Source organism: Cherax quadricarinatus, chromosome 14 (assembly GCF_038502225.1).
Source record: "Cherax quadricarinatus isolate ZL_2023a chromosome 14, ASM3850222v1, whole genome shotgun sequence".
Taxonomy (NCBI): Eukaryota; Metazoa; Arthropoda; class Malacostraca; order Decapoda; family Parastacidae; genus Cherax; species Cherax quadricarinatus.
In genome coordinates this window covers 6,200,502-6,222,553 of record NC_091305.1, presented here as the reverse complement: position 1 = coordinate 6,222,553, position 22,052 = coordinate 6,200,502, and the positions used below count along the sequence as shown (strand labels likewise).

Here is a 22,052-nt window from a genome sequence, read left to right as displayed (position 1 = left end):
AATATCCACCAGTCAGGGTAAATTGGGTGCTATTACTTTCCCGCCACCACCACTTGTGCCTTCTTGCGTAGGAGGGGCGGGGAGAAATTAAAGGGGGGAGGGGAAAAGAGAAAGAAAAAAGAAAGAGAAAAAGATAACATATCAGTGTGTAATGTAAAATCTTATTTATTTTAGTTAACCTAAAATACATCAATGGCAGTAGTGACGTCTGGCAGTGAGGAACACCTCGACTGTAATTCGTTGTCAACAAGACGCTGGTAATGTGAGGTGTTAGGATGACTTATTCCCTTCGAGACGCTGTGGGTCCGCCATGGACAACTAGAGAAGTGCAAAAGACGGACAGAGGATAGAACCTCCAGCACTCGAGCTGAATGATCCACACGGATTTAAAGCTTTACAAATACTATGACAGTACAGGAAACTTGCTTCAAGTTTCCTGTACTGGACTATGTCCTTCACGGAGGCTGGCTACATGTATCAAGTTTATGAAGACGAGAAGGCTGGCGGGGCTGAATGGTGCCATACTTGTTAAACCATGACGCTGGCCTGGAAACATGGAGGCCTCAAACAGTGATCAAGAAATTTGGGAACAATTTTGTGCTTCGGAGAGGAAAAAAGCTATTTTACTACGGCTTTTATGGTGCTGAAAACTAGAATGACCATTACAACAAACTATTGGCTATTTTTTTTTAACAATTACGCATCGTGAGTTTGACTCTACAGCCTCTCCTCTGTACAGTTTATGTACCATCTTTCCTTCCGCAGGTCAAAAATAACAGCATCCGGCCTGGAGAGAATATGTTATTTTAAAAATCATTTCCGAAATCAAACTAGCCGTAGAGAACGGCTAGTTTGATTTCTGAAGCATGTTGGGTGCAGAGCAGTGTTGATAATGTTGCTCTGCTTAGTTGCAGAGCAGTGTTGATAATGTTTACTTTCTGACTTAGTGGAGAACTCAACACATACACTCACCCCATGCCAGCTTACCCAACACCAACAAAACTATACCCACACCACCAACATACCCACATCACCAAAACACCACCACCGCACCCACATTACACCAGTCATAATCCCCCAGCATCACCATCATTAAGATGTTTGGACATACCTGGAGTTTACCTGGAGAGAGTTCCGGGGGTCAACGCCCCCGCGGCCCGGTCTGTGACCAGGCCTCCTGGTGGATCAGAGCCTGATCAACCAGGCTGTTGCTGCTAGCTGCACGCAAACCAACGTACGAGCCACAGCCCGGCTGGTCAGGAACCGACTTTAGGTGCTTGTCCAGTGCCAGCTTGAAGACTGCCAGGGGTCTGTTGGTAATCCCCCTTATGTATGCTGGGAGGCAGCTGAACAGTCTCGGGCCCCTGACACTTATTGTATGGTCTCTTAACGTGCTAGTGACACCCCTGCTTTTCATTGGGGGGATGTTGCATCGTCTGCCAAGTCTTTTGCTTTCGTAGTGAGTGATTTTCGTGTGCAAGTTCGGTACTAGTCCCTCTAGGATTTTCCAGGTGTATATAATCATGTATCTCTCCCGCCTGCGTTCCAGGGAATACAGGTTCAGGAACCTCAAGCGCTCCCAGTAATTGAGATGTTTTATCTCCGTTATGCGCGCCGTGAAGGTTCTCTGTACATTTTCTAGGTCAGCAATTTCACCTGCCTTGAAAGGTGCTGTTAGTGTGCAGCAATATTCCAGCCTAGATAGAACAAGTGACCTGAAGAGTGTCATCATGGGCTTGGCCTCCCTAGTTTTGAAGGTTCTCATTATCCATCCTGTCATTTTTCTAGCAGATGCGATTGATACAATGTTATGGTCCTTGAAGGTGAGATCCTCCGACATGATCACTCCCAGGTCTTTGACGTTGGTGTTTCGCTCTATTTTGTGGCCAGAATTTGTTTTGTACTCTGATGAAGATTTAATTTCCTCGTGTTTACCATATCTGAGTAATTGAAATTTCTCATCGTTGAACTTCATATTGTTTTCTGCAGCCCACTGAAAGATTCGGTTGATGTCCGCCTGGAGCCTTGCAGTGTCTGCAATGGAAGACACTGTCATGCAGATTCGGGTGTCATCTGCAAAGGAAGACACGGTGCTGTGGCTGACATCCTTGTCTATGTCGGATATTAGGATGAGGAACAAGATGGGAGCGAGTACTGTGCCTTGTGGAACAGAGCTTTTCACCGTAGCTGCCTCGGACTTTACTCTGTTGACGACTACTCTCTGTGTTCTGTTAGTGAGGAAATTATAGATCCATCGACCGACTTTTCCTGTTATCCCTTTAGCACGCATTTTGTGCGCTATTACGCCATGGTCACACTTGTCGAAGGCTTTTGCAAAGTCTGTATATATTACATCTGCATTCTTTTTATCTTCTAGTGCATTTAGGACCTTGTCGTAGTGATCCAATAGTTGAGACAGACAGGAGCGACCTGTTCTAAACCCATGTTGCCCTGGGTTGTGTAACTGATGGGTTTCTAGATGGGTGGTGATCTTGCTTCTTAGGACCTTTTCAAAGATTTTTTTATGATATGGGATGTTAGTGCTATCGGTCTGTAGTCCTTTGCTGTTGCTTTACTGCCCCCTTTGTGGAGTGGGGCTATGTCTGTTGTTTTTAATAACTGTGTGACGACCCCCGTGTCCATGCTCCCTCTCCATAGGATGGAAAATGCTCGTGATAGGGGCTTCTTGCAGTTCTTGATGAACACGGAGTTCCACGAGTCTGGCCCTGGGGCAGAGTGCATGGGCATGTCATTTATCGCCTGCTCGAAGTCATTTGGCGTCAGGATAACATCGGATAGGCCATCGGACATGCCAAGAATCTGGGACAAAAACTTGACCTTTTCATTTGGTTGAAAGAGAATAACTTTCAACTTTTATAGCATCTTAAAAGGCATAATCTGGCGTGGCCAGAAATCATCATACTTTAGTCTTGGAAAACTGCCAACTTTCCCAAGATGGTCGGCTTCCGTCGGGGTGTACGACACCTACATCCACTGAAGAAGACACCGTGGGAAGGAGAGCGACATCTTCTAAATGAACAAGTTATACTACTCATTAAACCTCTAAAATTATTTATTTTTCACCAGAGATTTGGTTCGACGACCGAGTAAGAGAAAGATGTCCTGCCACCAGTCAACCAACACCAACCCACATCAACCAGACGCCAAGCAACTGATACCTATCCACCGTAAGCAACATACCCGCAGGACTGTGGTCAAACACAGTACCGGCAGCCTGGTAGCCCATACACAGTACCGGCAGCCTGGTACCCCTATACAGTGCATGCAGCCTGGTACCCCATACACAGTACCGGCAGCCTGGTACCCCATACATAGTACCGGCAGCCTGGTACCACATACACAGTACCGGCAGCCTGGTACCCCATACATAGTACCGGCAGCCTGATACCCCATACACAGTACCGGCAGCCTGGTACCCCATACATAGTACCGGCAGCCTGGTACCCCATACATAGTACCGGCAGCCTGGTACCCCATACATAATACCGGCAGCCTGGTACCCCATACACAGTACCGGCAGTCTGGTACCCCATACACAGTACCGGCAGCCTGGTACCCCATACACAGTACCGGCAGCCTGGTACCCCCTACACAGTGCATGCAGGCTGGTACCCCATACACGGTACCGGCAGCCTGGTACCCCATACATAGTACCGGCAACCTGGTACCCCATACACAGTACCGGCAGCCTGGTACCCATACACAGTACTGGCAGCCTGGTACCCCCACACAGTATTGGCAGCCTGATACCCCACACACAGTACTGGCAGCCTGGTACCCCAGATACAGTACTGGCACCCTGGTACCTCACACACAGTACTGGCAGCCTGGTACCCCAAACACAGTACTGACAGCCTGGTACCCCCCACACAGTACTGGCAGCCTGGTACCCCACACACAGTACTGGCAGCCTGGTACCCCACACACAGTACTGACAGCCTGGTACCCCACACACAGTACTGACAGCCTGGTACCCCACAGTACTGACAGCCTGGTACCCCACACACAGTACTGACAGCCTGGTACCTCACACACAGTACTGACAGCCTGGTACCCCCACACACAGTACTGACAGCCTGGTACCCCACACACAGTACTGACAGCCTGGTACCACACACAGTACTGACAGCCTGGTACCCCACACACAGTACTGACAGCCTGGTACCCCACACACAGTACTGACAGCCTGGTACCCCACACACACAGTACTGACAGTCTGGTACCCCACACACAGTACTGACAGCCTGGTACCCCCCACACAGTACTGACAGCCTGGTACTCCACACACAGTACTGACAGCCTGGTACCCCACACACAGTACTGACAGCCTGGTACCCCACACACAGTACTGACAGCCTGGTACCCCCACACACAGTACTGACAGCCTGGTACCCCACACACAGTACTGACAGCCTGGTACCCCACACACAGTACTGACAGCCTGGTACCCCACACACAGTACTGACAGCCTGGTACCCCACACACACAGTACTGACAGCCTGGTACCCCACACACACAGTACTGACAGCCTGGTACCCCACACACAGTACTGACAGCCTGGTACCCCACACACAGTACTGACAGCCTGGTACCCCACACACAGTACTGACAGCCTGGTACCCCACACACAGTACTGGCAGCCTGGTACCTCACACACAGTACTGACAGCCTGGTACCACACACACAGTACTGACAGCCTGTTACCCCCACACACAGTACTGACAGCCTGGTACCCCACACACAGTACTGACAACCTGGTACCCCACACACAGTACTGACAGCCTGGTACCCCACACACAGTACTGACAGCCTGGTACCCCACACAGTACTGACAGCCTGGTACCCCACACACAGTACTGACAGCCTGGTACCCCACACACAGTACTAACAGCCTGGTACCCCACACACAGTACTGACAGCCTGGTACCCCACACACAGTACTGACAACCTGGTACCCCACACACAGTACTGACAGCCTGGTACCCCCACACACAGTACTGACAGCCTGGTACCCCACACACAGTACTGACAGCCTGGTACCCCCACACACAGTACTGACAGCCTGGTACCCCACACAGTACTGACAGCCTGGTACCCCCACACACAGTACTGACAGCCTGGTACCCCACACACAGTACTGACAGCCTGGTACCCCCACACACAGTACTGACAGCCTGGTACCCCACACACAGTACTGACAGCCTGGTACCCCACACACAGTACTGACAGCCTGGTACCCCACACACAGTACTGACAGCCTGGTACCCCACACACAGTACTGACAGCCTGGTACCCCACACAGTACTGACAGCCTGGTACCCCACACAGTACTGACAGCCTGGTACCTCACACACAGTACTGACAGCCTGGTACCCCCACACACAGTACTGACAGCCTGGTACCCCACACACAGTACTGACAGCCTGGTACCCCACACACAGTACTGACAGCCTGGTACCCCACACACAGTACTGACAGCCTGGTACCCCACACACAGTACTGACAGCCTGGTACCCCACACACAGTACTGACAGCCTGGTACCCCACACACAGTACTGACAGCCTGGTACCCCACACACAGTACTGACAGCCTGGTACCACACACACAGTACTGACAGCCTGGTACCACACACACAGTACTGACAGCCTGGTACCGCACACAGTACCGACAGCCTGGTACTAACAACACTTACAAGTCACCTGGTGTATACTTCAACACTCTGAGTCTTAGTTCTAATATTACTAAAGAGGTTCTAGTGCACCAGAGTGGAACACCAGAATATTTATCTACAACTTAAAAAATACATTTTGCAACAATAACAAAGTATATCAATGTATTTTTTGATAGACTGGGGAGCAGAACCTGGCAGATAAAGCCTCATTCTCATGATTGTATTACTGTATTAAAATAAACTGTTGTCCATTGAGTTTCAGCACTGAAATATTAGACTCGCTTGTCCCAAATCTTACTGGTTATAAACATTAAGTCTTACAACAACAATAATAACAACAACAATAATAATAATAATAATAATAATAATAATAATAATAATAATAATAAATCTGTACAAGTACATGTACAAGGTATAAAGGCCTAACTTGCATCAACGACATACTACTATATAGAAAATCCCTTGTTATGCAGAGCATTTCGGGCAAATTAGGCCAATTCTGTCCCAGGATGCGACCCACTCCAGTCGACTAATACCCAGGTACTTAATTTACTGCCAGGTGAACAGGGACAGCAGGTGTCTTAGGGAAACATGTCCTTATGTTTTCAACCGTAAAGAGAATTGAACCTTGGACTCAGTGTGAGCCGTGTGCGCTAGCAATCGAGCTACGGGACAGAGAACAGCTGCTAAAATGATAGACCTTCAGTGCAATACTCTAGTGCTCTCCTACAGGAACAGAAGGGAGCGGGAGATGTCTACGGCTGGCCAACTCTGAAGCCATGTTAGGGAAGTTGATGGACTGTTGCTGCTACAGTTTTAGTAGGTCGTGTAATTCTTCTCAACGATTCTGTCGTAGGTAAGACACATATGCAACAGTTAGGTATCTTTATTTCGAAACGTTTCGCCTACACAGTAGGCTTCTTCAGTCGAGTACAGAAAAGTTGATAGAAGCAGAAGAGACTTGAAGACGATGTAATCAGTCCATCACCCTTGTTTCAGACTATGGAACAATGCTCTTCTCCAGACTGAGGGACTGACCACCTCAAAACTTCAAGGGTGATGGACCGATTACATCGTCTTCAAGTATCTTCTGCTTCTATCAACTTTTCTGTACTCGACTGAAGAAGCCTACTGTGTAGGCGAAACGTTTCGAAATAAAGATACCTAACTGTTGCATATGTGTCTCACCTAACAACCTGTCGGTATTTTATACCATTTTAATGTTTATTCTGTCTTAGCAGTTAATTCCTATGTGGGTTGAGTGGCACTGATTGATGATGGGTTGCTTCCCCCGATGAACTTACAACTTGGAGTGTTTGGAGTGTGTGGCCGTGGTAGATGAAGTGACCGCCTCAGACTTACAGCTGTTAGGAAGCTGGGTGTTAAGGGGCCCAAGACTGTTCAATTGCCTCCCAGCATACGTAAGGGGGATTACCAATAGACCCCTGGCTGTCTTCAAGCAGGCACTGGACAAGCACCTAAAGTCAGTACCTGACCAACCGGGCTGTGGTTCGTACGTCAGCTTGCGTGCGGCCAGCAGTAACAGCCTGGTTGATCAGATCCTGATCAACCATGAGGCCTGGTCTCAGACCGGGCCGCGGGGGCGTCGACCCCCGAAACCCTCTCCAGGTAAACTCCAGGTATCAAGTTATGCCTCTTATCAACTGCCTCTTCACGGGTAGCCGATTATTCCACTGACCTGCAGTGTTATGCCCAAGCTTCACTTCCCCCACAAAAATCACCGTTGAAGAATTGAGACACTTATGCAACACATGGCAATCTTTATTGAAGAAACGTTGCGCCACACAGTGGCTTCATCAGTCCAATACAAAGTAGAATTCCAGGCTGAGGAACTGATTACCTCAAACTTCTCCTCTCCTTACCCATTTCTACTTTGTATTGGACTGATGAAGCCACTGTGTGGCGAAACTTTTCTTCAATAAAGATTCCCATGTGTTGCACAAGTGTCTCAGTTCTTCATCTTGTCGGTTTTCAAAACCATTCATCTCACAAAAATCACCGTGACAAGATTGCGGTGCCTGACATGGCTAAGCAATCTGCTTATCTTACTTAATCCCCCTGATGAGCCGAGGCTCAGCCTCTGAGCTCATCCTTTACAGCTAATTGCAATGTATGGGGAAAGCGAGTGTGTTGGGGAAGGTGTACTAAAATGGTTATACTCCATATCAATAGAATTCTCACATGCTTTCCTTTCTGGGAGCATAAATGCTTTCGGCATATTTGAGGAATTGTTTGTAACACCTGAGTGCTTCTTGACCTGCAAGTCAAAAGCAGAAATGACCAGTTGTCTCCGTCAAACGTACCCAGCTGAGTAGATTCTTCGGAAACTGGTACAGCACAGCATGGCTGATAATAAGGGGAAGTTGAAAATGTATTGACTTAACTCTTATGGAAGAACATATAATCAATGGCTATCAGATGGCATCTGCCAGACTGATCGACCTGGTTGAGTTTTGTTTGTAGCGAGGTGTGAAATGCCGATACAACTGGAAAGAGTGACGCTTAAATATTCTAGCCTAGGTACTGGACAAATTTATGATGTTTACACTACCAATAACAGTGGATCAGTGAAAACTGAATAGTATTTAACACGAAGTCGTAGCCAGGCGCTAGTCAAGTTTACATGACCTTCATCAGAAGCATTGACAAAATTTCGCACTGTTTACAGTAGCTATAATTGTAAGATCTCACTGCATAAACAAAATACATATACTGATTTCTTCAGTATTTGCAAACAGAACACTGTATTGGCCTCATGCTTACCACTAGCCCACTAACACTGTCGCGTCTGGTATTCTCGTAGTCTAGATGAATATACTCATCTTAAGTTAGTTTAAGCATGTGAAATACGAGAAGAGTGTAGTGGTGTGCCAGAACTCAATGTAGCCGCCAGCTGGAAGCAAGAATGTAGGTAAGTACGTAACCTGAGGCAGGTTTAGCGCAAGAGTAAAGGTGACAGTAGGAGGGGGGGGGGAGGTTAGCATCGTGCCCAAGTGTCACAGATTGCGGGGTGCGTCATGCTAGGACTGTGATAGTGGAAAATAATATCTATTTCTACAAGTACATGTACAAGGTATACGGTCCTAGCTGACATCAATGACATACCACTGTATAGAAAGTCCCTTGTTATGCAGAGCGTTTCGGGCAAATTAGGTCAATTTTGTCCCAGGATGCGACCCACACCAGTCTACGAACACCCAGATACATATTTTACTGATAGGTGAACATGGACAGCAGGTGTCTCATGGAAATACGTCCTAATGTTTTACAGCCGTACCGGTGGATCGATCCCCGGATCTCAGTGTGTGAGCTGAGTGCGCTAGCTACCGAGCTCGAGTAAGGGCAGACAAACACCAAGCCCCACGCTCCCCCACACACAAATTAACCGACCAAGCCTTACACGACTTACTAACTCTTGTAAATCAACGAAGACGAGAGAAAGAATGGATGACGTCCCTTGGCTTGACTCCAGGAAGAGTGAGCGTTATCCAGGCGTCAGTTTGGCTCCTTCCACATATGTAAATAGTTGATATATCCAGCCCACCTCCTGTGCACGCCCACCGCTACCAGCCCACCTCCTGTGCACACCCACCGCTACCAGCCCACCTCCTGTGCACGCCCACCGCTACCAGCCCACCTCCTGTGCACGCCCACCGCTACCAGCCCACCTCCTGTGCACACCCACCACCACCACACCTATGCACACCCACCACTACCACACCTGTGCACACCCACCATTACCGCACCTGTGCACACCCACCACTACCGCACCTGTGCACACCCACCACTACCACACCTGTGCACACCCACCACTACCACACCTGTGCACACCCACCACCACACCTGTGCACACCCACCACCACCACACCTGTGCACACCCATCACTACCACACCTGTGGTAGCAATCCACCACACCTGTGCACACCCACCACTGCCACACCTGTGCACACCCACTACCACACCTGTGCACACCCACCACCACCACACCTGTGCACACCCACCACTGCCACACCTGTGCACACCCACCACTGCCACACCTGTGCACACCCACCACTGCCACACCTGTGCACACCCACCACTGCCACACCTACCACTACCACACCTGTGCACCCACCACTTCCACACCTGTGCACACCCACCACTACCACACCTGCACACACCCACCACTACCACACCTGTGCACACCCACCACTACCACACCTGCACACACCCACCACTACCACACCTGCGCACACCCACCACTACCACACCTGCACACACCCACCACTACCACACCTGTGCACACCCACCACTACCACACCTGTGCACACCCACCACTACCACACCTGTGCACACCCACCACTGCCACACCTGTGCACACCCACCACTGCCACACCTACCACTACCACACCTGTGCACCCACCACTTCCACACCTGTGCACACCCACCACTACCACACCTGCACACACCCACCACTACCACACCTGTGCACACCCACCACTACCACACCTGCACACACCCACCACTACCACACCTGCGCACACCCACCACTACCACACCTGCACACACCCACCACTACCACACCTGTGCACACCCACCACTACCACACCTGTGCACACCCACCACTACCACACCTGCGCACACCCACCACTACCACACCTGTGCACACCCACCACCACCACACCTGTGCACACCCACCACCACCTCACCTGTGCACACCCACCACCACCACACCTGTGCACACCCACCACTACCACACCTGTGCACACCCACCACTACCACACCTGTGCACACCCACCACTACCACACCTGTGCACACCCACCACTACCACACCTGTGCACACCCACCACTACCACACCTGTGCACACCCACCACTACCACACCTGCGCACACCCACCACTACCACACCTGCGCACACCCACCACTACCACACCTGTGCACACCCACCACTACCACACCTGTGCACACCCACCTCCTAGCGACAATTTCTGTTCGTATCTTATGAAATAAAAAAATCTAAAAATTTTAATATGATTTTTAAAAGATCGAGAAAAAGAATTTCCAAATAAAAAAGGGTAATAGAAACAAAGGATTAAAAACAGAGGATAAACAGGTAATAAAGTGAGAATAATAAAGAATAGAATAACAGGTTCCCAGACTACATAACCAGTAGGAAATATTCTGTACTGTACCCTCTCCCCTCAGGTTTCCTCTAATAAATTATAATATATATTAAAACCAGCTACTCTAGTAATTAAAGTTGTGTGGACTGTATAGGAGTAGGCTTGTTGCCTACACAAAATATAATTGGTATTAACACTTACCGTTTAATTACTGCAGATGGATCACACAACACCTGCCTAACACCTAGACCCTACACTGGCCAGCTAGTGATCTAAATGCAAGGACTAATGGTGCACTTCCTTGTGAGTGATATTCTGTCATTCACACGCAATTCTTGAGGTCCCGCAAATTTCCTGTCCCAATTCTTCAGCAGGGGACATTAACACCCCAATTTGGCCTCAGATGCCGAATTACATTGCACAACTAAGTCCAATGCTCACACATTAAATTCAATATGGCGTCCCCCAGGCGGCCCCCAGCAGCTGTTCACTCCCCCTCACTCGAAATTTCTCGAAAGGGTCAAATCAGCATCGTATTTTATTACACAGTCATTATATTGTTTATTTACATGTTCTCCATTTAGGAAATTGTGTAAAAAAATTCCGCAATAGTGATGAGTAATATTCTGATTCCTTTCATTCGTATACACCTTACATGTTCGTGTGCGTGTGCGTGTGCGTGCGCGCCTGAGATCTTGCATGATCGTGTGCGTGCGTGGGTGCGCGCCTGGGAGTCTCCTCTTCTAGGATGAACAAGATTTATCAATTACTATCTGCGGTACTGCACAAGTTTGAAGAAAGTTGTTCTTGTGGCTTTCATGAGTGTCCTGGTACCTTCACTTCGTCTCTCACACACACAAAAATAGGTCAGGGTTGTTACCAAGTTATAATTGCTTCACCAACTCCAGAGTTCCGCTCGCAAGATCAATGATCAACAATGTAAATATTGTATAATTCCTGCAACACTGACGTCACCGGGATGGAACAGTGTTGGCAACCTCCTCAGCGGGTTTCTTGTGTGGGTTTAATATTTTGTGAACTCTTAGTATTAATTTAATTCGTGTTAAGCGCTAAACCCATGTGGGTCATTCAGCGCCAGGAATGGAGGCTTGATTCTCCGTCTCTGCTGAGCGTCAGAGACGCACTTCCTGTTTGTACTCGCCTATATGTACAATGAACTCTAGTACTGAACCCTTCGTTAGTATCACTAATGTATGTCCCTGGGAGTATATCCTGGGTGGCTTCATCTTCCACCTTCTCATTAACTTAAACTGTCCACCTCCTTCACTCTTCTGTCCCATCTCTCCCCTCCCACTCCCTCTAAGCTCGCTCTCCTTTACACTCTTACATCCCCTTACCTAGTTGTCTTTTTCCTAAAGATAAACATGGCAATCCTTCATGCGAGCTTCCGAGGGAACATTGACAGGGTATCTAGCATATGCTTACCGCTGGAGTGTTGGTAGTGGCTGGCTAGGTTAGTAATACCACACGGCGCTATGACCCTGTACAACATTCAGAGTTCTTGCCAATGAAAACTAATACAAAACACAAGAAAAAGAGATAAAACTACCAGTAAATTACTAGCATGACTAAAAAGAACTACAAATACTATTATACTAAGCTACAACAGCCAGCATCAACTGAAAATTATGAAATTACTGTGTTCGCATGTTTCACATCAGCTGTATACCACAAGCTACTGAAGGGGGTCGGCAGGAGAACCTACAGACAATGAACTACTGCAAGTTCGTCAAACACAATCGACAGATTACTGTCAAAGTGACGATTCCCGTTGAAGGAGGACGTCCCAAACACTCAGGTCCTGTTGAACCCTTAATTATTTGCTGTCAGTCTGTGCAGCCTACTCCTCCCCCCCCAGCCCACCACGTCACAAGGACACATCTGTTCTAGAGAGCTGATAGCTGCCTTCATTTCATGGCACATCAACACGGCCCAGACACCAACATAACTCCACTTCTGCTACACATGGACCTGGTAGTTTGGGAGATACAGATGATCAAACTAAATGCAAATTATGTGATTGGGCATATGGTCACTGTCTTGAACACTATGTGCTTAATTGTCCACTTACTGAGGAATACAGAGACATACAGTATAATAACCTATGTGACATGTCAAGATATCTTATTAATGAAAATAAGATACCAGATATACTAAGCAAATTTCCTAAATTTGCACGTAACAGATAAGTGAACTGTAGATATGTAGGAACTGGCTAACCACTCCTAGATATATTGGATCACAGGATGTACAGAAGTATGTAGGGCTTGGGCAAACAACACTTTGGTTATCTGAGTAAGCAATAAAGAGAGATCCAACTTAGCCAACTATCGGGGTGGAAGCACCAAGGATCGCGTGGAGCACCGTCGTGAACATAAGACTCGTGGTAACTGCACAAAACGTTCACGCCAGCAATCCCCGAGAAACTACGACAGCCCTCGCTCTGATCCACCAGTAAAAACATTCATCCCTTTATCATGAAAAAACTTGTGCAAAGATCAGTGCCAGGGCTCATCACTTAGGGGTCACCATCCACTGCTAAGAAGGCACTGTCCAAGGACGGCGGGCCACAATTCAGGAGAGCAGCCCGCAACCGAACAGCAAACAGTACAAGAAGTCTCGCACACTTAAGCATAGGGCTCTCCGTTCTCAGGGTTCCCATGGGCACGTCAAACCCAAAACAAGTAACACAGATCTAGCTCATCATGGCGGAGATCTGGAAAAGTTTATTAGACTGAACCTTGAGGATCAACGGGAAAATAAGGAAAGCACACATGCAAGTCGTATATAAACAGGATTTAGCAAGCGCAGCAGAGAAAAATGGCCGAGGAGCACCCATAGTCCGGCCTGAAACTACACAAGACCATACAGGTAGAGGACGGTCCACAGTCTCCCCCCCCCCAGGTACGGTCGAGAGCACTTTAATGTATAACGTTGACAGATCATCCAGTTTGAGGAGCTTTATAGGAGAGGCACATACGAGGCCCCGACTGAATAATATAAAAACTGCCATGTGCTCATAGGGAAGGACCTTAACATGGAGTAGCACACTGAGCAAACTGTGTAATGAGTTAGCAGCGGCCCACTCCGTCATGTCTACTGTCACCAGAAGCTGGTCAGTGATAAGACCACCACACGAGTAGACGCCGAGCAGTACACTACTGATCATCCGCATACAACGTTTGACTATTCTATTCATAGCTATAATAAAAATTAGTGATTTTTAAAAGGCTGCCCTGCAGGCTCCTCTCATCTAGGGGTAAACTCCCGCGAGTAACATGGACTCATCCTCATCTTCTATATGCAGGTATGAAACTGCTGGGAAACTAGACAGACCCCAAAATCACAGTCTTAAGACAGTGAAGGTGTCCAGACTTCCACGTTGTGTCAAGCTTTCATCAGCTTTAAGGCATCTTGGGAAACCCTCCAGGATGTCACCAGCCAGACGAACTATTATTATTCACCGGAACACCACACATCTTATTAATTCTCAGAAGGACAACCAGTCCATGATTCATAAGTCTGTCCTGTCTCATGCTCGAGCAACCTATGGAATAAAGGAGAAAAGCAATATAATGCGATTCTTTATTGATACTTGATGACGTTTTTTTTTTCCCATCATGTCTCTAATTTATTCTATTTCTCTGCAGTGGAGAAACTATGCGACAATACTGGCTCTTAACTGATGACAAGCACATTCACCACCGGGTCGCCATTAGGAGTGCATGGGCCAGCATAGGTCCAGAAGTCTTCATAACAAGTCGAGATCTGGCAGATGTTAAACTACAAGACCACATTTTTTGCCTCTGACTTCTGCATCACACTATCAACTTGTAGCCTGGCCAGAGCTGCGTTATAGTTATGCTGCCCTCTTTGCATTTATGCTCAATGGCCTGTGAAAAGTAGCCAATGAAACTAGAAAGGCACATTACATATCACTCTCAGTAATCGTAATAAATCCACAACCGAAATGCTTGTCATGCCGGAAAAAAAAGCTTGATCAACACAACAGAAATAACTGCAGCTTTCCCATCAACAAGACAGAAATAGAGCCCACCGCTGAAATATCCACAGAATTTCCTTCTCAAATGAGGGCGGAATTAGGACCAGGAACTGTGTCCAGCCGAGTCTGTCTCTGGGTCGCTACCATGATCTTGCAGGGATCATGGGAGCAGCTTCCAAAGACGAAGCATCAGCAGCAACTTTTGGCGTCTTGACAGACAAATGTTAGTGATATGGAAGACAGTAGAGAAGTTCAAAACAAAGGGGATACTACTTGATGAGTAATGTAATAAACTAATGACCTGTCACTAGTCTTCCATCCCCCACCCAACACTCCACACCGACACCACAAGCAGTGCCAACCGACTTTGTTACCAGCAGTTACTTTAACTAAGGCACTGCTCCACGATGGCTCTCCCAGATTTAACATTAAGGCATATCAGTACTGCCTATTTTGACGGAGTGCCAAGCACGAATAGAATTAAGTAACGGGCGAGAGCAAACTGACAAGAACACCATAACTGGTATATCTCCATTCACCAATCCTGGATCTGCAGGTGACCTCAGAAATGTCCACGAGCCAACAGTGGTGTGTGTGTGTGTGTGTGTGTGTGTGTGTGTGTGTGTGTGTGTGTGTGTGTGTGGTGCGAACCACCTTAGTAACAGATGACCCCTTCCATATTCCTCCGGAGCAAAATTTAATAAATGCGAAAAAATCCCTGCTGTATAGGCCAAGAAGTTGAAAATGGTTCTAGGCTCTGCCAAGCTAAGCCGCTCCAACGCCGCCACCACCACTAAGTGACCCAGACTCGGGGAAAGAATACAGAGCGGCGAGGACTTACCTTGCACAGACTTGCCGATGGAGTACAGGGCTGTGAGGTTCGGGTAGGTGGCGCTCATGGAACGCACGAAATCAGTCATCTTGGCGTAGTTGTGGTACTCGAAGTCCAGCGTGTTGGAGGAGCTGTAACGGAGAGAGTCACACGAGATAGAGAAGAGGAGGCAGTAGGCAGGAGACTGAGGAGAGGTAGGGAGAACCCAAGGAAGTGAAGGAGAAAGGAATATGAAAGCGAAACGAAAGATAAGGAAGGAGAGATGAGGTAGACGGGAGGGAATAGGGTGGGGAAGAGGGAGGAGAAGGTAAATGAGTGTTAGTATGAGGGAGAGTAGACGTGAATGTAGAAGTTTTTCAAGGGATGAATAAAAAGTATAAATATATGTAGATAATGATAAAGATAGTGGAGATGGAAAGGAAAATGTGGAAGGAAGAAGAGAGGAGGAAGCACTGAGTGATGAATGGTGCTCACTATTAGAGAAGCTATCACTAATAAATTATTGCATCAACAGGGAAACGCTAAGCCCGTAAGGAGTATACGGCGCATGGGAGATAATCAAGTTTGATCCCGGCGAGGATAGCTCCATTTTTTTGGATCAAGAACTTTTCACTGGCGGTCAATGTACTCTCTTTCATGGTCGTCAGTGACGTAATTGTTTTAAGATGAGGGAAAAAAAGTAAAAGGAGAAGAGAATATATGACATACACACAAAAGGCCTAGCCACTAGGCTTTACAAGAGTTAAGTAGCAAATACTGGTAAGTTTCATCTGTTAAAATGCAGTTTAGGCTACTACCGGGAAATGCCTGGTATCTTATTTCCTCTAATAAGACACCTTAAGTTATCACATGACTTAACTGTTTTGTATTTATAGTTATTAATAAGTGGGCAACCGAGGACAAGTGAGCACGAGGCTGCCTACATGAACCATCACACAACACTGTATATACTCAACTATCAGAAGTGTAGCAGATCCTGAGTGTGGCTATTGCATCACTTGACACTGAAAGTTTCTCTGTAATCCTGCTCATCTACGTTCATGTTATAACGAATCAGATGTACCCAGGCTTCTTAAGGCATTCGTCCAACTTGCAGATTACTTTTTATCTCCTAATACTGTTTCTAATCTAATCGACCTCCTTAAAATTATTTTCTTTGGTTAGGTTTATCAGTAACATTGTGTATGAATACTAAAAAAAAAATATTAATTCCCTTCTGTGAGATTTCTGAATATCTATAACCAATTTCTCTATGTCTATGTGCGGGTTATTTGTGTAGCGTAATTAGTGAAGACATTGATCCAGGAGTCAAGTTCATCATCATGAGAGTTATCTTCAGTGACAAACAATCCAGAACAGAGCGAGGAAAGAGAAATGGAAGCATAGCCCAGAAGAGCCGCATCCATAATAATACTCCAGTGTAAGGCCAGTAAAAAAAAAAGTGGAAAGTATTTAGTGAACGGGTCGCGGGGGCGTTGACCCCCGAAATCCTCTCCAGGTAAACTCCAGGTAAACGTATGCTCCATACAAAGAGTCATGAAATACGATAGTCAAGCAAGACGGCATCTAATGACTTCAGATGACAATACTGAAGTAAGAACAATGTAAACATCACTTGCACGAGGGCAACGATGCTCAGGTCTGTGTAGGTTAACATAACACCTCAATATTCCTGTGCCAGAGTAGACAATTTAGTTATGGAAACTTTGGTAACTTTCCCTCCCAAGAGAGTACGGGAGAGGGAGAAGGAAGCGAGAGAGAGAATTAACAGCGACACGTATACTAAATGCAATACAAAGTGGAATTAATGCTATCAATATTAATCTGGTAAGGATGGTAGGTGAGAAAGCCTCAGTTATGATCACAGTACAGGAAGGGGGGTTGTACTGGCCCTGTTAATACTACTGATGAGCTGCTTTTAGTACTGGAACTGGTAAGACTCACCTGATAAGGTTCTCATCGTAGTACTGGGGGTCGTAATGGGGCTGGTAGCTAGTGGGGGGTTGGTTGGCCTCCTGGCCACGGATGTACTGGACGGCAGTGAGGTACACGTAGAAGAAACCCACCACAATCATAATCAGGTACCACATGGCCGGCTTCATGGTGCACCACCACCGCCTGTACAACAACAACGTCAGTCAACCCAGGTGCAAGTGTCATTATAATTACAAAACACAAGAACAGTTTGGTTATTCAATGCTTTAAACATTTCGTTTTTAGCCTGAAATTTATACAATCATTATCAGCAGGCTACTGTCATAACCAGTTCACTCGTATTTAAAATTATAATCACAGAACAATAAAACACATTCCGCAATGTATGTTAATTAGTTCAGTGTCAGAAAATCGCGACCAAAAGGGAAATTATTATTTATGCTACAAGTCTTCTCGACTAACACCCAGGGAAAGATAATCACCCTGACAGACGAGGCCTTTTATCTAGAGTTTTAAAGGGAAACTAGTGGAGGCCCTCGGTCAGTTGACTAGAAAGCTCCTGTGGCGGGTCATCACAGGAGTCGGACCAACGTCAGGAAGCAGTGGCCATGTTTCATGATGAATCTTACTTAACCTGACCTACCGCTAGGTACTAGCCTCACTACCACGTTAATGTGGCGCACAGTCAGGGTGAGTTATCTAAGCTGACAGGTTTCTTGATTAGCGGGGGCTGTGATGGGTGGTTCAGGGGCTGTGATGGGTGGCAGGTATAGACACATTCCCATGAAGGGTTGTAAGGCAGCGACCCCTCGCCATCCCGGGGGTCAAGGATCCCTCACCACCCCCGGAGGGCAGCGACCCCTCACCGTCCCCGGGGTGGCAGGGACCCCTCACCATCCCCAGGGGTCAGCGACCCCTCACCACTCCCGGGGGTCAAAGACCCATCACCGTCCCTGGGGGGGGGGCAGCGTCCTAGGCACTATCCTACTGAACATTTCGACTGCATCTTTAAACCCCCTTTACTCGTAAATTGCATCAATACTGTCACCTCTCTGATACCGTCACACCTAGTTTATCCACTCCTTGCTGCAATGAACGCCCTATTTCTCTAAAAATAAATCGGTAGCATTATACTCTGTGTGTGCGCGTGAACGTGCATGCTTTCACACAAGAGAACGTGAGCGCGTGAAAGGTGCGAGAAAACTACTCTTCAACAGCATCTAAACTGCCACACCCCGGGTGTAACACCCTTCCCTCAAGGAGGGTCGGAAGGTAAACATTGGAATGAACGAGTCTCTCCGTTACACATTTACTGATGATTTGTCTACTAACCTCTCCCCCCCCCTTACCATCCTCATCAGTACCAATGTGCATACCTGTCTGTACGTCTCTCAACGCATGTGTGTCTGCAACTGATTTTTGAGTTTAGTTCCTAGATACAGTCTCCGAACTTCCGCTCCACTGGTGTATATGTTCCCTAATCCTTTTGTACCTCTCGTATCTTGTGCTATGTATGTATCTCCCCCTACTGGTCTATTAGTTAAACATAAAAAATGAACATGAGTAAACAATTTTTTCAGGCTTATTTGGGTACTCATGATTCGTTAAATATCTCCGTAATGTCAGTATGTTGTGTTGTTTACAATACAACTTAGCATTCAGTCATGGAGTGCTACCTCCCTTGACTCTTCTGTCCTCTAGTGAGATGAGATTCAGCTCCTTTTCAAAAGCGGAACCTAGCCACAGTGCCAGTGTTATGTTATGTCATGACTGAAATTTCCCTGAGTTATGTTAGAATCATGGCTCCTTACAGTCGGTCAGAGGGAGCTCCTAGAGTTTCCTCCCCCTCCACACACAAACCCCCTCCCCCCAAAAAAATGTCAGAAGGAAGAAGCAAGGGTACTAGGGATGGCTGGGCTGAACAAGAAGCATTGACAGAAAGGATCAAGAGCACAATGGAACGAGAGTGGGAAAAAAAGGCTAAGCGATTTTTGCAACACAATGAAGATAGCTGCAGAGAACACTAAGTGGGAGTTACGAGCTCTTGCTGCTGAGTCCAGGATGCAGAGCCTGGTGGAGGAACTGGAAGTGCTGAAGCAGAATATAGAGATGAGGACAGACAGGAATAAGGTGCTGGGTGCAAGAACCTAAGTGGACAGTGAAGACATTGAAGGAGGGGATGAGGCAAAGAAGTCCTTTGAGGAAACTATCAGGCCACCAGAATGTCTGGAGAGATAAGGAAAACTATTAAGGAGATACTTAAATCTGACCCCAGAGATAAGGAAGGTAACAAAATGGGAAGAGGGAGAGGGTTCTATGAGACAGAAGGGAAAACTTACGACGAAAGAAGACAGGGTGAAGTAAGAGAGACAGAGCATAATTGTAGTAACAGGAGAGGACATGACTCAACTGAGAAATTTTCAGACTTGGGTGGTACCTGAAGGAAAAGAACCATCCAATCAAAATGACATTCAAGACATAAATGGAACAAAGCTAGAACCTGCAGTGGAAACTATGGTTAAGGATTCCCCAAAATAGCAGGGAGTGTGCTTCAATTGCGACAGAACACAAAAAGAAACAACTGAGAGAAAGAGTAAAAAGATGCCAGAGGCAGGAAGGGGAGACAGGGCAGGTACTGACAGACAGGGGAGTGCAGCCTCTGAGGGATCAACAAGCAACTCCCTGAAGATCCACCCACAACATCCCCTCAAGCCATACCACCCAACATCAACCAATAACCAGAACCAAGAAACACTCCACACCCACAGCCCCCCCCCTCCTAGCACTTATACTACCACAGCAGGCTAACAATTTCCAGACCTGCCTACCACACCCCTCAGCCTGCACCAAACCCTCCCACCCCAAGAATACAGTTCTGGGAAGGAAGCTGAAGGTATGATACACAAATGCAGATGGAATAATAAATACGAGTGAGGAGTGACAGGAAAAAAATCACTGAGGCATCCCTAGACATTATAACATTCATAGACAAAGCCCACAGGGGTGATAACAGATGGAGATTTGCACTGCTCATCAAAAACCAATGGAATTTTGAGATGGGAGGACTAGTCAGAGGTGTAGTGGATGACTACTTAGTAGGAACACTTTAAACTGGGGGGCCCAAAAGTGATGATAGTAGTGATGTACAACCTGCCACCGAACAGCAGGAAACCAAGACAATAATACGATGAGAGCAACAGAGAAATAGTGGACACAATAGCCAGGTGGCCAGAGGGGCCCACATAAGCAGTGCATGGTTAATCATGGAGGACTTCAATGATAAGGAGACTGACTGGGAAAATCTGGAGCCACGTGGGGGACCAGAGACATGGAGGGGCAGTTGTTGGAGGCAGTGTTAGACAACTTCATGTACCAACATGTTAGGGATACAACCAGAGAAAGACTATGAACCAGCAAGGCTGGACCTTGTATTTACCTTGATCAATTCAGACATAAGGGATACCACACACAAAAGGATCCTAGGCACTAGCGATCACATGATCCTGAGTTTTGAGTACATAGTAAAATTAACAGTGGAGAGAAGCAGTACAAGGAGGATGGGAGAAGCAAAATATCCAAAAAATGGGACTACACAGGTATGAGGCAATTCATGCATGAGGTGCAGTAAGAGTGCTAGAGGAAAGGACAGTAAACAAAATGATGGAACACGTGACCACAAAGTGCAGGAAGGCAGTGAAGAAGTTCGTGCCAAGGGGCAACAGAAACAAGCGGAAGACCAGTGTGAGGCGTGGAGAGGCCAAAGCCAAATGTGCTAGGGTATGGAAAACGTATGGAAGGCAAAGGACTCAGGAAAACAGAGTTGAGCCAGAGAGCCTGAAATGAATATATATAGATAAGAAGAGGTATCCAGCATCAATATGAGAATGACAGCATCAAAAGCCAAATTTGACCCAAAGTTGTTATACAGCCACATCAGAAGGAAAACAGCAGTCAAGGACCAAGTAATTAGGCTGAAGAAGGAAGGAGGGAAGTTCACAGGAAACTACTGAGAAGTATGCAAGGAGCTCAGCTCGCGATTCAGGGAGATATTCACAGTGGAGATAGAGAGGCTTCCAGCAAACCAAGGTGGTAGGGTACACCAGCAAGTAGACACATTGCACACAATAGAGAAAAAACTGCTAGGGAAACTAGATACCTCGGAGGTGGTGGGCCCAGATAACTTCTTTCCGTGAGTCCTGAGAGAGGGAGCATATGTAGTGTGCCACTAACAGCAAAGTTCAATAAATCTATCAAAGCAGGGAATCTGCCGATTTTATAAGAAAGGAGACAGACAGGCAGCACTAAACTACCCATCAATATTGCTGACATGTATACTATGTAAAGTTATGGAGAAGATTATCAGAAGAGTGGTGGAGCACCCAGCATGGCTTCAGGGAGTTTACCTGGAGTTTACCTGGAGAGAGGGAAGGGCAATTCTGCATCA

The 22,052-nt window shown here is 47.0% G+C and overlaps 1 protein-coding gene across 10 annotated transcripts in view; it reads right to left on the bottom strand.

The window, feature by feature from the left end:
• LOC128695704 (carboxypeptidase D) overlaps positions 1 to 22,052 on the bottom strand; it is a 246,567-nt gene that overhangs the window by 43,144 nt on the left and 181,371 nt on the right. For all 10 annotated transcript variants that reach the window (XR_011391986.1, XR_011391985.1, XR_011391987.1 and 7 more), the window contains 2 exons: positions 17,618 to 17,791; positions 15,683 to 15,804 (listed from right to left, as the gene is read on the bottom strand). Coding sequence is in view for 7 of the 10 variants with exons in the window: in XM_053786545.2 (XP_053642520.1) it covers positions 15,683 to 15,804; positions 17,618 to 17,791 (296 nt within the window). In the remaining 3 variants the exon portion in view is untranslated. The remainder of the gene's footprint in view (positions 1 to 15,682; positions 15,805 to 17,617; positions 17,792 to 22,052) is intronic.